At 36.4% G+C, this 17,614-nt stretch overlaps 1 protein-coding gene across 50 annotated transcripts in view; it reads left to right on the top strand.

Moving 5' to 3' along the window:
• Positions 1 to 17,614, top strand: part of TTN (titin) — a 249,119-nt gene that overhangs the window by 30,151 nt on the left and 201,354 nt on the right. For 48 of the 50 annotated variants that reach the window (XM_044303133.1, XM_044303118.1, XM_044303158.1 and 45 more), the window contains 22 exons: positions 44 to 264; positions 372 to 536; positions 620 to 788; positions 890 to 2,568; positions 2,660 to 2,941; positions 3,112 to 3,378; positions 3,490 to 3,762; positions 3,847 to 4,110; positions 4,768 to 5,028; positions 5,125 to 5,385; positions 5,856 to 6,119; positions 6,209 to 6,469; positions 6,579 to 6,839; positions 7,228 to 7,488; positions 7,700 to 7,841; positions 8,154 to 8,319; positions 8,574 to 8,805; positions 8,950 to 9,234; positions 9,417 to 9,536; positions 10,476 to 10,664; positions 11,713 to 12,084; positions 15,308 to 15,364. In XM_044303133.1, the coding sequence (XP_044159068.1) occupies positions 44 to 264; positions 372 to 536; positions 620 to 788; positions 890 to 2,568; positions 2,660 to 2,941; positions 3,112 to 3,378; positions 3,490 to 3,762; positions 3,847 to 4,110; positions 4,768 to 5,028; positions 5,125 to 5,385; positions 5,856 to 6,119; positions 6,209 to 6,469; positions 6,579 to 6,839; positions 7,228 to 7,488; positions 7,700 to 7,841; positions 8,154 to 8,319; positions 8,574 to 8,805; positions 8,950 to 9,234; positions 9,417 to 9,536; positions 10,476 to 10,664; positions 11,713 to 12,084; positions 15,308 to 15,364 (6,452 nt within the window). The remainder of the gene's footprint in view (positions 1 to 43; positions 265 to 371; positions 537 to 619; positions 789 to 889; positions 2,569 to 2,659; positions 2,942 to 3,111; positions 3,379 to 3,489; positions 3,763 to 3,846; positions 4,111 to 4,767; positions 5,029 to 5,124; positions 5,386 to 5,855; positions 6,120 to 6,208; positions 6,470 to 6,578; positions 6,840 to 7,227; positions 7,489 to 7,699; positions 7,842 to 8,153; positions 8,320 to 8,573; positions 8,806 to 8,949; positions 9,235 to 9,416; positions 9,537 to 10,475; positions 10,665 to 11,712; positions 12,085 to 15,307; positions 15,365 to 17,614) is intronic. The other 2 variants (XM_044303159.1, XM_044303130.1) reach the window with 1 other exon arrangement.

Genomic DNA, 17,614 nt, shown 5'->3' with positions numbered 1-17,614 from the left:
GTGTGGTTTAAATTCAAACATATACTCTATTGTATTATAATAGGTCTGTATCCCCAAGGTCACCAAGTCGCTCCCCTGCACGCTCTCCAGCACGTTCTCCTGCTCGCCGATTGGATGAAACCGATGAATCCCAGTTGGAGAGATTATATAAACCAGTCTTTGTCTTGAAACCTGCATCCTTCAAATGTTCTGAAGGTCAAACCGCAAGATTTGACTTGAAAGTTGTTGGAAGACCAATGCCTGAAACGTTTTGGTTCCACAACGGTAACTAATTTCATATTGCCATATTAATAATACAATACTTTTATACATGTTTCATGAAACATATGAAAGAAAACAATATTATATTTATACTATCATTTATCCCTTAGGTCAACAAATTGTCAATGACTATACACATAAAATTGTTGTCAAGGAAGATGGAACACAGTCACTTATCATAGTCCCAGCTATGCCTACTGATTCTGGAGAATGGACAGTTATAGCTCAGAACAGAGCTGGCAAAACTTCAGTCTCAATGACATTGACTGTGGAAGGTACAATCATTATGCTTTATCTCTAGATTCTGATAAAATTGTCTGTTTGTTCTCTAGTTTAATCTGAGTTTGTCTCTCTGCAGCAAAGGAACTTTTACAAAGACCACAGTTTGTGGAAAAACTAAAAAATGTCAATATTAAAGAAGGCAGTAAACTGGAAATGGGCGTGAAAGCTGTAGGCAACCCCAATCCTGATATTGTGTGGCTAAAGAACAGTGACATCATAGCTCCTCACAAATTTCCAAACATAATGTGAGTATATAATTATATAATATTTTTGGTTGCTTAACCTGTTTTACACAAAATGAAAATATACAATTGAGACACTGATGGAAATTATCTTTAATTTATAGAATTGAAGGAAATAAAGGACAAGCAGCACTGAAAATTCAGTCTGCAGCCGGCAATGATTCCGCATGGTATACTGCTACTGCTATTAATAAAGCAGGACGTGACACTACTAGATGCAAAGTAAATGTTGAGGTTGAATTTACTGAGCCTGAACCAGAGAGAAAACTTATCATTCCAAAGGGAACATACAAGGCAAAAGAAATTGCAGCTCCAGAGCTAGAGCCCTTACATCTTCGTTATGGTCAGGAACAATGGGAAGAAGGAGATCTATATGACAAAGAGAAGCAGCAAAAACCATTCTTCAAGAAGAAGCTGACTTCAGTAAGGCTGAAGCGCTTTGGGCCTTCACACTTTGAGTGCCGTCTTACACCAATTGGAGACCCCACAATGGTAGTTGAATGGCTTCATGATGGAAAGCCATTGGATGCTGCTAACAGGCTCCGAATGGTAAATGAGTTTGGCTACTGTAGTCTTGATTATGAAGTAGCTTATCCAAGAGACAGTGGTGTTATTACTTGTAGAGCAACTAATAAATATGGAACAGACCACACATCAGCTACTTTAATTGTGAAAGATGAGAAGAGCCTTGTGGAGGAATCTCAACTGCCAGAAGGGCGACGAGGTATGCAAAGAATTGAAGAGATGGAAAGGCTTGCTCATGAAGGTGCCCTTGTAGGCGTATCAGAAGATGTAAAGGAAAAGCAAAAACCTGAAATTGTATTATTCCCAGAACCTTCAAGAGTTTATGAAGGAGAAATAGCAAGGTTCCGGTGCAGAGTTACTGGATATCCACAACCAAAAGTAAATTGGTACCTTAATGGACAGCTTATTCGTAAAAGCAAAAGATTTAGACTTCGCTATGATGGCATATATTACCTTGAAATTGTTGACTGCAAATCTTATGACTCTGGTGATGTTAAAGTCACAGGAGAAAACCCTGAGGGTGTTGTTGAACATTCAGTAAAATTAGAGATACAGCAGAAAGAAGATTTTAGGTCTGTGCTAAGGAGAACACATGAGCCAAAAGTTGCTGCTCCTTCAGCTGAGACAGGAAAACTTCCATTTGAAGTTAAGAAAGTAGACGCAGGAGGAAAAGAATTTGTAAAACTTAAGAGGACGGAAAGAATTTCTCATGACAAAATCTCGGAAGAATCAGAAGAACTTCGCAGTAAATTTAAGCGCAGGACAGAAGAAGGCTACTATGAAGCTATCACTGCTGTTGAGCTAAAATCACGTAGAAAAGATGAAGCATATGAGGATTTGCTGAAGAAAACAAAAGATGATCTTCTTCATGTGACCAGAGAACTAACCGAGGAAGAAAAGAAGGCACTTGAAGTTGAAGGCAAAATCACCATTCCAACCTTTAAACCAGAAAGAGTTGAGCTGTCCCCAAGCATGGAAGCTCCCAAGATATTTGAAAGAATTCAGAGCCAAACAGTTGCTCAGGGAGCAGAAGCCCACTTCCGTGTCCGTGTTGTAGGAAAGCCAGACCCAGAGTGCCAGTGGTTTAAAAATGGTGTCAAGGTTGAAAGATCTGAGCGCATTTATTGGTACTGGCCAGAAGACAATGTTTGTGAACTAGTTATCAGAGATGTTGTTGCAGAGGACTCTGCCAGCATCATGGTAAAAGCTATCAATGTGGCTGGTGAAACGTCAAGTCATGCATTTTTGCTTGTGCAAGGTGAGACATCTCTAATCCGTAATTCTTTCATTGACATACATTTTGTTTTACTTTTCTATGATCTAATATGTTGTTATTTCTTCACATGTAGGCAAACAGCTCATCACATTCACACAAGCATTACAAGATCTGACAGCAAAGGAGAAAGACAACATAGCAACCTTTGAGTGTGAAACATCTGAGCCATTTGTGAAAGTGAAGTGGTTCAAAAATGGTGTGGAAATTTGCTCTGGTGATAAGTACAGAATGCATTCTGAAAGAAAAGTCCATTTCCTTTCAGTGCTTCTTGTTGACATGTCAGATGCTGATGAATACACTTGTGCCCTTAAAGAAGATGAATCTGTTACGACAACTGCTAAACTCATTGTTGAAGGTAAGATACAGCATAAACCTATGCAGTAAAGTGTATCCTTAATATTATACTAATGGGCTGAACTAGATGGACAGATATATTTTTTAGTCTTATAAACTATGTTACTAATGTAATAATTTTGTAAAAGTATTGTAATACACTTTCTTAATATGGGCCCGTTTGTATTATAGGTACTCCTCTTGAGTTTACTAAAGAGCTTCAGGACATTGAGGTTCAAGAAACACAATCTGGAGAGCTTGAATGCTGTATTTCTATTGAAGATGCAGAGGGTAAATGGTATCATGGGGATACAGAAATAAAATCTAACGGCAAATATGTCACTACATCCCGCAGAGGACGTCACATTCTTACAATTAAAGATGTCACAAAAGAAGATCAAGGAGAATACAGTTTTGTGGTTAATGGGAAAAAGACCACGGCACACATGAAAGTAAAATGTAAGTACCAGTATATTGTTGGATATTTCTAAAAATCTCTTTTACAGATATATATATATATATATATATATATGTTTTATAGATATCTTACTCTGCTTTTTTTTATTACAGCCCGTCCTATTTCAATCATACAAGGTCTTTCAGATCAGAAAGTATGTGAAGGTGACATTGCCCAGCTGGAGGTAAAATTATCTCTGGAAAATGCTGAAGGAATCTGGCTAAAAGATGGAGAAGAGATACAGCCCAGTGATCGTATTCATATTGTAATTGACAAACATTCGCAAATGTTACTTATTGAAGATGCTACTGCAGATGATATTGGAAAATATACTTTTTCTGTACCAGAACTGGATCTCTCCACCTCTGGACATTTGTCTGTTTACAGTGAGTGTCAACACTTATCACACATTTCTGTATTACTCAACTACAAAATATAAGTACTGTCATTAATATATTTACCTTTTTCAGGTGTTGAGATTGTCATACCTCTAAAAGATGTTCACGCTATAGAAGGAACAAAGGCTGTCCTTGAATGTAAAGTGTCAGTTCCGGATATGAAATCTGCCAAATGGTCAATCAGCGATCGTCCAGTTAAACTTGATGACCGTGTCCAAGCAATTGCCAAAGGTGCCAAGCAAAGGCTGGTATTTTCAAGAACTCATGCTTCAGATCAGGGACAAGTCAAACTGTTAATTGGTAAAGTGGAATCCACCTGCAAACTTACTGTGGAAAGTAAGTAATAGTAGACAAATATTCCTAGATATTAATACTTGTACAATTGCTAGCAAGGTTTAATTGCTTGAAAAAATACGAACTTGTGGATGTTGTGTTCCAGAATATTGTAATTTATTTTTGGATGGCTCTTGTAAAGAGTTAAAGGGATTGTGTCATCTGGGACTTTGATGACATATCGCGTGGATATGCCATCAAAGTCAGGTAAGTGCAGGTCTCACCTCTGAGGCCCGCACCTATTTCTAAAACAGGCGCCTGAAAGTGAAGGAGAGTGCACCGCTCATGCACGGCTTTCTCTCTATTCATTTTTATGGGAGTTGCGAAAAAAGCAGAGCAAGGGTGCTTAACTATGTAAGCTTGGCCACTGTTCCATTCACTTTTATGGTACTGACAGAAATTTTCAGAACTCCCAAAAAATTATTTGAAAACAGCCACGCTTGTGCGACTGCTCTCCACTCGCTTTTAGGATCTTGTTTTGCGCAGGTCCCAAAGGCGGTACCCAAGCGTGTATGCCATCAATGTCAGAAAGGTGTGGGACCCACTCCTATCTGACATTGGTGGCATATTCTAGCAATATGCCACCAATGTCTCAGTTGAGACAGCCTCTTTAAATTGGCAGTATACATTTACATTATAATATTCTTCCTTATGTTACAGAAATCACTATAATTAAAGGACTAAGTGACAAGACTTGCACAGAGACACAGAACGTAACCTTACAGGTTGAATTGTCCCATGCTGGAATTGACGCCGTCTGGCTCTTCAAAAATGAGGAACTTAAGCCAAGTTCAAAGCACAAGATTGAATCCAAGGGCAAGATATACACACTTACAATTACTGATATGATGAAGGATGAGGAAGGACAGTACACTTTCTTTGCTGGAGAACAGCAAACTAGTGGAAAAATTACAGTTTCAGGTAATTTACAAAAGCCTAAAATAGCATTTGGAAAATACAACATAGGTAGTGAAAATTGCACTTGTTTCTTACTGTATTCATTTTTCATCCTTATAGGTGGCGCTATAAGCAAACCACTTGTGGACCTCACAGTTGCTGAATCCCAGAAAGCAATATTTGAGTGTGAAGTAGCTAATCCAGACTCCAAAGGAAAGTGGCTAAGAGATGGAAAGCCAATTAACTTCAGTGACAGCATAAAAAGCGAAACAATTGGTGGCAAGAGACAGCTCATAATTCCCATTAGCAAGCTTGAAGATATTGGTGAATACTCCTATCAAGTTGCAACATCAAAAACATCTGCAAAACTGAAAGTTGAAGGTTAGTTATACAAATCATATTGACTATTTAGTTAATAACATATAATTTATATCACCCATTTAGTACATAATAAAAATATTCTGTGATGACATTACTTTGTTAGAACTGACTAATGGCCAACAACACCTCGGTGATAGCTCTGAAATTAAACATTTAAATTAAAGAGGATCTGGCTGCAGTCCTTCTTAGTAAATACTTATATTCCTCATAAAATGACAAATATTTTTCCTTCTGGATATGTAAAATTAAATTGAAAATTAAGCGTTACTATTCCAACTTATCTGCTGGGCATGTCAGTACTGATTGGAAAGAGTGTAGGTGAGCTGGCATGTTCTCCTTAAGACAAATCTCCCAAAATGTCAGTTCTTGTTTATCTTACTTGCCATTAGTAAATGCTAACTCAGAGAAAAAAATCATTGTCATATCATGATGGCACCTTTTGTAACCTTGTGATTATATTCTTATTCTAGCTGTCAAAATAAAGAAGACACTAAAGAACCAAACTGTTACTGAGACACAAGATGCTGTTTTCAGTGTGGAACTAACTCACCCTGACGTGAAAGGAGCCCAGTGGATCAAAAATGGTGTTGAACTGGAATCCAATGCCAAGTATGAGATCACAGTAGAAGGCACATTGCATACTTTAAGAATCAAAAACTGCATTGTTCCTGATGAGTCTGTTTACAGCTTCAAACTTGGAAAGATTGGCGCTAATGCCAGACTCCATGTTGAGAGTAAGTTTTATAAGCTGAAGTATGATTATCTCCAAAGCTATGACTTTATCATCTGCTCTAATGTACTATTATTGCTTTTTACCTCTTAGCTGTGAAAATTATTAAGAAACCCAAGGATGTGACTGCTCTGGAAAACACACCAGCAACATTTGAACTTAGCATTTCTCATGATACAGTTCCAGTCAAATGGCTCTTCAAAAATGTAGAGTTGAAACCAAGCGACAAGCATAAAATAGTAACCGAACGTAAAGTTCATAAGCTTGTCTTGCAGAATGTGACTTCTGCTGATGCCGGGGAATACACAGCTGTCATTGGACAACTTGAGTGCAAAGCCAAGTTGTTCGTGGAAAGTAAGGAAATCCATAATAATGTTTATTTCCCTCTGTACCTTTGTTTTATTGTCTGCTCTTCTTGAAGAACCATTGGATAATAAATGACTGACTTTTCTTTCTAACTTAGCTTTACATATTACAAAGACCATGAAGAACATTGAGGTCCCTGAAACCAAAACAGCCTCATTCCAGTGTGAGGTGTCTCACTTCAATGTGCCTTCCATTTGGCTGAAGAATGGCGTTGAAATTGAAATGAGTGAGAAGTTTAAGATTGTGGTTCAGGGAAAACTTCACCAACTGATCATCATGAATACAAGCAGTGAAGATTCTGCAGAATATACATTTATCTGTGGAAATGACAAAGTCAGCGCCACTTTAACTGTGAAACGTATGTATAACGCACTCTACATATTCCTTTAATTCAGCTGTCAATATTCTAGAAATTCTGGTAACCCAGTAGAGAACTCAGTATGATACTATATCTTATATCTTTTCTTTTGCAGTCCAATAATTATAACTATATTTGCTTCTTTTGCAGTCCAATAATTCTAACTATATTTGCTAATCCACTACACATCAGCTATCATTACTGCCTACATAAAATACTTGTATTTTAAATAATGTTTCAGAAATCCAAAGCCTGATAGTCCAGTTATTCCAGCATATATTTCCAGCTGAAAAACGACATATTACATGTCTTAAAAGCAGAAGACTGAGCAGCATTTGTTTTTAGAGTATTTTGATTATGATTGCAATTCTTTCTTTATATTTTTCAGCTATCCTGATTTCTTCCATGTTAAAAGATATCAATGCTGAAGAGAAAGACACCATCACTTTTGAAGTGACTGTAAATCATGAAGGCATCACTTATAAATGGCTGAAGAATGGTGTTGAAATCAAGTCTACAGACCGTTGCCAGATAAAGGCCAAACAACAGACCCACTCTCTTACAATCCGAAATGTCCACTTTGGTGATGCTGCAGAATACAGCTTTGTTGCTGGAAATGCAGTATCTAGAGCTAACTTGTATGTTGAAGGTGCGTTCTTTGCTCATATGGAAAATGTTTTGTTTCTTTTTTATGCCTCTATGTGTTTTTACCTCCAATTTTTATGGAAAAAAAGGAAATATCTTCCAAAAGGACATCACAAAGTTTAACTTTTGCCCTAACTTTGGCATACAATTGCAACACTGTATATAGCTATACTTGGAATTTTGAGTATTAATTGTACTGTGTTGCTATCCTTTAGCTCGCCACATAGAATTCAGGAAACAGATCAAAGAAATTAAAGTACTTGAAAAGAAAAGAGCAACATTTGAGTGTGAAATCTCTGAACCTGATTTGCTTGTTCAGTGGATGAAGGATGGTCAAGAACTCCAAATCACTGAAAGGTAAGTTTGATTCTTTTGTTCTCAGAAATTTAAAAAAGATATAAGGCTTTGTTCATATTAAAAGGGCTTATGCGTGAAAAATAGTAAGTTAGTTTTTTTTTCAGATTTCCATCAGGGATTCTGATAATGTTTTATGGGAATAAAGGTGCAGCATCTGAAAATTAATCTTGCACAGTTGTCATGGCTCAGGAACAGAAGTCATGACATTAATGTGTACATAGCCTTAGGAACGTTTTTTAAAGTTGGCATGATTGATGTCATCAATATTTCAGCTATACTTATTTTTGTTGTTTTTTACCTTTTTCAATTTAGGGTTAAAATTCAGAGTGAGAGATATGTTCATCGTCTTGTAATCCCATCTGTTCGCATATCCGATGCTGGGCAATACTCTGTAGTTGCTGGTAGTAATATGTCCACTGCCAGCTTACATGTAGAAGGCCGTGATGTCCGTATCATACCTGCTCGCAAACATATCGAGGTATTTATCCTGAAAATTATATGATCATAGATGGTACACAAGTAGAAAATATCATGTAAATTATTTAAAATAGTTTAATACAGAAGAAACATAGCACTTATATAAGTGATTACGAAACAACCACGTGTTAGCTTCAATACTTACATCAAATTTTACTTTTCATTTAAAATCATATTAAAATGCCTAACATGATAAAATGATAACATTTTAACATTTTGTTGATATTTTAAAATATTTCATATTTTTATTTATAGGCTGTTGAGAGACAAAGAGCCGTGGTTGAATTTGAAGTCAACGAGGATGATGTTGATGCTCGATGGTTAAAGGATGGTATTGATATCAATTTCCACATTGAAGAGAGATATGAATACATTGTGGAAAGACGTGTCCATCGCATGTTCATCTCAGAAACCAGGATGAGCGATAGTGGAGAATACACCTTTTTGGCTGGCAAAAACAGGAGCTCCATCACTCTTTATGTAAATGGTAGGTGGCAAAATATCAAGATTTTAGATCTGATATATTCTTAAAGCTCTTGACTCTTTTGTGCACTGACTTTTGTATGATATTTACAAGTACATATCTGATTGGTTCTCATGTTTCTTAACACTGGTGTTGATTTTTCAACAGCTCCAGAACCTCCTGTAATAATACAGAAACTTGAGCCTGTCCACGTGGAGTCTGGAAAACCTGCCCGCTTCTGTACTGTAGTGACTGGCAAACCACAGCCCACTGTAGCATGGTTTAAAGACTCAACAAAGCTTTCCCCAGGTTTCAAGTGCAAGTTCCTTCATGATGCACAAGAATACACCTTATTGCTCATTGAGGCCTTCCCTGAAGATGCAGCATTGTACACATGTGAAGCTAGCAATGACTCTGGAATGGCCACCACGTCTGCAACACTGACTGTTGAAGGTAATTCTAATTGGTTCTTTCTATCACTTTGGTCATTTTTTTGTTTTCGACTAAGAAAGCATATACAGTACTTCACATTTTATAAAACAGACCTAGTTTTCTAATGTTGTTAAGTTATAAAGTTGAGAAGTTATTAATTAGATATGAAAATAGATAATAGTCTGTCTACTTTGTAATTCCAGAAGTCGTGTCACCAGATCGGGAAGCTCCAGTGTACCCCCCTGAAATTATCTCACCTCTCCGTGAGGCGATCACTGCAGAAGGACAGTCTGCAATCTTCCAATGCCGTGTCTCTGGCTCAGGTTAGTACAATGATCAACCAGTACTTTGATACATTTAAACTTATTTGAAAGCCATACAATATTACATTCTTTCTGTATTAGAGATTTGCTGCAGGTCTGATTCAACACATTTTTTAAAAAGTTTTGGGTACAAATCAGTTCTACCCGAATCATATACGTATACTCCAATTGCCCTTAAAGTTGGTATATAACACTCTCTGGCCACCTAGGACTCTTTTGAAACAAATGACAAAACATTTGGATTCATTGAAAAAAATTGGGACAAATTCCAAACTGGTGGAATTGATTAGTTCATGCTTATTCTGTATCAAGATATCGTAGTTCTCTGTTTGCTGTAATTTATTAGGATCAATCACTGTTTACTTTCAGTGGATACAAATCTGTCCTGGTTATGTGATGGATGCATAGGTGGAAGGCTCATTACAGTCACAGTGCAGTTTTCACAGTTGTCTCGTTACAATTTTTTTTTATCCACCGAGGTATTAATGCAGAAAGTATATTGGAAAATTCCATAACTTTTAATGATGCAAACACTAATTTCATAAGCTGAACCTAGAAATACACATAATTGAGCTAATTATAATAGGGTATTCCCATCACATGCATTTATAAAATATCCACAGTCCGGTCCCTGTGACCGGCACTTACAGTATGTGAAGAATGAGTATGTCTCTGGTGAGCAGGTCACCTTCTTTGAGAATTATCAAAACAAGCAGCCAGTATACCATAGAAGTGAATGTAGGAGAGCTGTGCATATGCATGGCTGTGGGTCGTGGGTTGGAAGACCCCCCTTTTCATTCTCCATATACTTGTGGGTCACAAAATAGGAACTGACATCTATCAGATATTCATGGCATATTTATGTTGGATTTTCACTATATGCATCATAGTATACCTTTAAAATAAGATTTTTCAATGTTATTATTATTATTCGTACAGACCTTAAAGTTTCCTGGTTCAGCAAAGACAAGGAGATCAAGCCATCTCGCTTTTTTAAAATGACTCAATTTGAAAACACCTATCAACTTGAAATAGCAGAAGCTTATTCTGAAGATGAAGGCACCTATACTTTTGCTGCAAGCAATGCTCTTGGACAAGTCTCATGCACTGCAAATCTGAGGCTTGAAGGTACGTCGTCTAAAGTCTCTACTGCGTAATATCTATAGATTGAACATTTAACATTAGTGCTAACATAGTCTTTGTCGTCGTTGTCGATTAAATTCACTAATACAATCATTTTAAATGTTACTGTGACATACATATTCTTGTCCTGAATATGGTAAAGAAGCGTAACTGTCCTTTCTCATTGTCATATTTCCATCTTCTGTCTGTCTGTTTTTTCCGCCTCGTTGATCACTGTATACTCCAAAGGTGCAGTCTTTCTATGTCACAAAAATATCCAAACATTTTGCACATGCAATAAAACAATACACTGACAACATGAAATGGCAGAAAAATGCAACACAGCATTTATAGTAAGATCACACAAAATGGATATTATTTGAGTTACAATAACATTTCCTTTTTTTTATATAATTGACTACCATGGCACACGTAGTAATCAGGTTATTGAGGTAGTTCTATTTCCATCATATAAATAACAATTGACAATCCAGACCAAACTGGTCGATCTGGCACTTGGAAGATAGGCTAAATTCGTCATCGTCAGTCTATCAGTCATTCTCAGAAACTTAGCCCTAATTTCTGTATGCCTACTATGTTTTTTAATCAGTGGCAATGCCAGTACAGCAGCACCTTTACAATAGTTGTCATTTAATAATATATGATAAAATTTATTCAGTTACAATATTTGGGCTGTGTTTCTAAGGCTTCTTTCAGACCTGCGGCTGGGTGTTCCAGCCAGTAGGTTTGGCAAACAATGCTTCGAATCGTCTGGACAAAAACCATAGTGATATTTGTCCGGTCGAATCCCAGCATATTTGCCAGGTAGCAGATGGTTCTCAGCCAGACCCCATTATAGTTAATGGGACCAGCAGGCATTTCGGTACCATTTGGCAATGATGGATAGAGAGAGATTCGGCAGGCTGTTTTCTGCCAGAACAGCCTGCCAGACCTCCTGCCGGCAGCGTGAAACTAAACTAAGCCTGCCAACTTATATAATTTGAGGACATTTTATATATTTACAGGCTAAGTGTTTCAACATGCTTCTTTTCAGGGCAAAACCTTGCTACAGATTTTGCATCAACTCCCCAAGGGCAGATTACTTCTTCTGAGTCATTTAAGAGGGAGCTGGTTGCTCATAGTCCCATCTTCATCCAGCCTATTTTGAGCTATATTGTAAACAGTGGGGAAACCGTGCGTTTTGTGGCAAGAGTTTCTGGCTTTCCAATACCAGAAATTCATTGGTTTCACAACCAAAATAAGGTCCTACCTTCCAAAAACATAGTCTTTCATTTTGATGTATCCACAAACACAGCTATACTTATCATAGTAGATGCCTTTCTAGAAAATGCTGGTGAATACACTTGCAAAGCAAGAAATAGTGCTGGTGAAGTCTCCTGTGCAGCCACCCTAACAGTGACTGAAGGTAAAGCCCTACTATTCCACGGAGTTGATTTATGACACATTTGCACTCTTACTAATAGTTTCCACCTTTCTTACAGTATCCACTTCTTAAACTGGAATATACGTTCACTTATTATGCAAATGCATAGCTAACATCACGCAAACTCACTTTCTTACATTGACCATCACAATTTCTAAACTATTGGTCCACCATATACGTTGACATGAAAAATCATTTCAATTTGAAATGATCAGTTCAACCAACCATAGCTAAATTATCTAACAACTGCAGTCATTTTAAATTTATTTTAATCCAGTAGTAAAATGGGTGTCACTCTTACTTTGGATCTTAAAAGAACAATCTTACTCAAAAATTTGGAAAGCGACAACGAAAGAAGATGCCACCTTCTATGTCAGCATGAATATCCAGTTCTTCATCCTTTGTCAATTTTTGTACAAAGCATGCAATTGGCATGCGTTATTCTCAAGTCATGTTTGAGTCTTCTTGGTCGACATATTTGTTCTTATCATAAGGAATATTGGACAATTTAGTTAATAATTTTTTTTTCACTTGATTACACAGTGCAATCCGTAGTTAGTCAAAGCTTTACAAGTTCTACGAAAAGCATGGCAGAATCTGTCAGCACACAGTCAGTGTCAGAAGCCACAGTATACTTAAAAGAATTTAAATCAGTACAAGGGCTTCCTACTGAAGATGGTGTACAGGTTTTTGAAAGTGTTTCTGAAAGTTCTTCCATAACTACATCCTCTATGAAGACAATAAAGGCAGAGTATAAAGAAACCATAAAACAAAGCAGTTCAGAAGAGGTCACCAAGGCTGGCATTGAGGACACTAGCAGTCACACACCAAAGATACTCCTTCAACTCCATGATATGACTGTGAAATGTGGAGAAGTAGCCCAGTTTATCTGTGCTGTACAAGATGGCAACCTAGAAGTTACTTGGAAGCATGAAGGCCAAACATTAGAAGACACAACAAGAGTAAAAATATCCCAAAATGGAAATGTCATGTTGCTTACCATAGAGAACGTTCAACTGACAGATCAAGGCACATACAGTTGCACATTACATAATCATTTTGGAGAAGAGACAAGCACTGCAGTACTAACTGTAGAAGGTGCCTATTAATTTTGATTAATCTTGATGCTATATTAATTCTTCATTATTTGAAAATAATACATGATGGTTCTTTAGCTGTTTAATAGATTTGATGAAATAACAAATAAACTATAAACTATCAGTGCTGTAGAGCAAGTTAACATGCAAATAAAATACTAAAAGTAACATAAGAAATTATACAAAAATTGCAAATTCTAACCTGTATATATCTATGCCCATAGTTGCATGTTAACTATTAGGGTTTTGTTTGAATAAACATATTATATTACTATATATTATTGCAAGTTTAATATAGTTCACATGTGTTTGTTGCGTTTTATAACATTAAAGATATTTACTTATTGCTATTTTTGTAGCATTTAGAATTTTTATAGCAATTATATAATGATGTGCAAAATGAGATGCTGCACAAGTATATGTCAATAGGTTTTATAGTTAACATGACTACTACTACACTAAACAAAACTACTAAATAAGAGGAACCATCAGTAAATAAATTATAATATTTACATTACTAACAACCAACAAAATTATCTAATTGGATCTAATTTGTAGTACCTTTATTCGCTGTCTTTCAAAAGCATCTCAATTAACATTTTTTAAAATTTATTCTTACCTAGCACAAGAAACCACCACCAAGGCAGTAGCACAAATAAGCTTTGAATCAGATAAAAAAAGTTTTAAATCACACAAAGAAATTCAGATTAAGAGTACTTACGAAGCAAAACCGGAAACCACTCTGAAAACCTCAAGCATTTGTATTACTCCTTCACAAAGACCGCAAGGCCCTGAAAGACAAAGAAGCAAAGAATACTTTCCGGACGTCATACCTTATGAAGAAATAATAGACTATTGTGCTGTAGTGCCAACATTTCTTGAACAAATGCCCCCTAAAACTTTTGTAAAGGAGGACGCCGACATCTCCCTCTTTTGCGTCATAAAGGGCATACCTGCTCCTTGTGTTATCTGGCTCTTCAACAAGCTTCTGGTTGATGAGTCTGCAACATGTCTGTTAAGAAATGATGGTTCACTTTGCAGCCTAAAGCTGCTGAAAGTTCTTCCAAAGCAGAGTGGTATCTATACCTGCAAAATAGTTAATGCTGCAGGACAAGCCGAATGCAACACTCATCTGAGAGTTACAGGTTGGCGACTGCATGTTCCTTCCAAATATGAATTCTTGCATATCGGTGTATGCAATGAACAAAAATTTACTAAATATATTTGGCAATAGAGTCATAATTTCCAAATAAATCTTAGGCATGTAAAGGCATGTTCACATATCCATTCACATGATCTGTTCAGAACTCATGCATTCAAATCACATCTCACATTTTTTTAAATGTTTTAGCATGTGCATTTTATGTCAATGTGGTTGTTATCGTTATCTGTCTTAGACAGGAATGGGCAAATGTCTCTGTATGCTGCAGAACTGTGATTTAAATCTTTTTGAGTGATATATTATCTTAAGTAAAATATGTTTGAGACATATTTTTTCTTTGGTCATCACTAAATATTTGATGTCAGTTTTCTCATCAAACATAGTTCTACACCTGCGATCGGGTGTCTCTGAAGCTGAGGATGCTCCCCTGCCACTTCATTGACAGGGCCTGACATCTTGGCTAGCCTTGATAATTTCACTCATGCACCGCTGCATCGAGTAGCGGCACAAGCACAGAGGCTCTGCTTCTGCTACTGGAGCAGTGACTGCGCATGCGCTGATACTTATCTGGGTAGCGGTACATGAACAGGCGCTGCTCTGGAACTGGAAACAGAGCCTATGCACTTGCACTACTACTCGAAACAGTGGCACAGGTGCGAGATTGTTAATCAAGTCGTAGGGGGAGCGTCCTTCATTTCATAGACACCTCATCACAGGTGTAGAGATGACATACTTAGAGGTGACTTTCAGTGTTTTAAATTGAAAGTTCAAAATAAACATATTTGCAAAATTTAAATTATCCTTTTATTCTGAATCATAATCTACTTTTTATCAATACTTGCTCATTCTTTGTCTAAAATGCATAATAGCCAATGTCTTATTGTGTAAAAAAAAAAACTACAAACATTAAGAGGCTACAAATTTGATATTGTTTTTTCCTTTATAGCATTGGAAAAGGTTCTACAGGAGAAAATAGAGCAGCAGATTGAACTTGAAGTGAAAGGTATGTGAAATATTTTATTCTTGTAAGTTTTAATGTTTAGTAGTATGAATGCCAAAACGAAGTCAATAGAAACTTCAATCAAGACAAGGTAATGTTCTGATTTGTATCATTTAATGTGAATACTTAATCAATGAATGAATTTACTTATGTTATGATTATCAATACTTTTCATGATTTTGAACTGTGCATGAAAGTGCTTTCAAGCTTTTTTATTGCGATCTTAGTATACTTTCCTTTTAAGACTTTTTTACAGCTTTTCGTCGCTGCATGAAAAAGATTTAGTAAAAACTTTGAAGATTTAAAATTGCGATATCATCATCATCAAGATGATTTTCTTTTAATAATGCATTTAAAGACCTTACATGGCTTGCAGATGGCATCTAGTACTGTACATCATCATTGTTGCTTGCTTTTTATCTGCTTAACAAGTATGTGGCTGTATTAGTTCGAATAAACGCCTTCTCATTTAAATTTAGATATAGTAAGGATAGATACAATTTCTTATTCTATTCAAAAATTATTTTACTCACGTTCAAAAGGATCAGAAAGGGCGTTTATTCTGCTGTCTGCAAGTCAGGTAAGAATTTAATGATACATTTTGAAGTCACTAAAATTTTCGGACAGCTGTGCACACACACAGAAAAAGATCACTTAAAATTTTTTGACATTTGCCTGTCTGCTGAAGAAGAAATTTCTACAGTTTGAAGAAAGAACAAACAGCGAACGATTTTCACATCAGAATCTTTAAAAAAAAGAACAAGGTGTTGCGTTTATTCGAACAAATATGGTGAGTGAATATTTTTCTGGATTTGTAGTTTATGTAGCATGAATCTATAAATATTTAAATAAAATTAAACATTATAGTTTAAATACTATTTAAATTCAGTATTTAAGAAGGTGAGCGTTTTTTAAAATAGAGATTTTATTTTTTCATAGAACTTTTCTTCAGTGAGATAAAGGAGAATGAAAAGCGAAGAGACATAAGAGGAGCCTTTTCGGATACAGAAGACTACTTGGATCATGGACTTATCTCTTCTAAAAGATGTGCAAGTCGGACATCTTCAATTGGTTCTTGGTCAGAGTTCATTAAGCCTTCCTTCACACAAAAGTTGGCTTTTCGAACAGTGTTAGAAGGACAGCCTGCTGTTTTCCGATGTAAATTGGTGGCCTGCCCCATTCCAAAGGTTTTATGGTTTCATAATAATAAGCAAATTGGGAAAGACAAACGCAGGGTGATTGCCATGGAAAGTGACATGCACATTCATTTCTGCAGTTTGTTAATAAAAAATGTAGAAGACCGAGATTCTGGAAGCTATCGTATAGATGCTATTAACAGTGAGGGCTCAGCTGAGAGTACCGCATCACTATTGGTAGCACTGAAAGAAGAGCAGAATCCCAAATATTTAGAGTTTGTGAGGTTTTCTGAGAAAACACATGCAAGTATTGATTCATTAGTTCAGAAAAGGAGAGAAATCAAATTAAAAGTTTACCTTAAGTGTGTTGGATCACCCTTTAATAAACGTCGGGGAACTCAAATAATGCAAAACCAGTATCCTAAAAAAGGTTTTGTCAAAACAATAAGCTTTGAAAACATTATTTCAGGTGAAGCTAAGAGCAAAGGGCATGAGAAGAAAAAATTGGAAAGTGATCAATTGTTAGATAAAGAAATACAAGCAAAATTACAAAAGTTGCGGGAGCTTAAACGTGCACGAGGAAGCAGAAGTTCTGTCTGCTCTTCGGATGTGTACTCTGATATAGACATTGAGTCTTTACAGAGTGACACAAGTTTCAAGATTGAAAAGGAGAGCTATAGATTAAGCTCATTTTTAGATGTACCTCGAGGGTCTAAGAAAGTATTTGGACTGGACAAGCTACCCTTTTCTATTCCACAAATAAAGGAGCCAGTTCTAACTAATGAGCTGCAAAAAATAGTGGAAGTTGGCATTACTGATTCATCTATGCTTAAAAGTGCTGAAGATGAAGCTAGGCTAATTCATAATGAGAGTATTAGCACTGTCAGTAGATGCACTTATGGTGACATTCTCATTGAGAATGATCAGCAGAAATCATATGTGGACAAGAACAATCAAGAACAAGAACAATTAAAACCTGCAGATTTGGTATTTAACCCCGATAATGATTTAGCCATCATTAAAAATAAGGCAGCAGAAAAAATTGAAAAGCTAACCTTTTCTATTCCACAAATAAAGGCGCCAGTTCTAACTAATGAGCTGCAAAAAATAGTTGAAT

The sequence above is a fragment of the Bufo gargarizans genome, chromosome 8 (genome assembly GCF_014858855.1).
Source record: "Bufo gargarizans isolate SCDJY-AF-19 chromosome 8, ASM1485885v1, whole genome shotgun sequence".
NCBI classification, from domain to species: Eukaryota; Metazoa; Chordata; class Amphibia; order Anura; family Bufonidae; genus Bufo; species Bufo gargarizans.
Note: the sequence above shows the minus strand (reverse complement) of the source record. Positions and strands in the feature narration are given on the sequence as shown.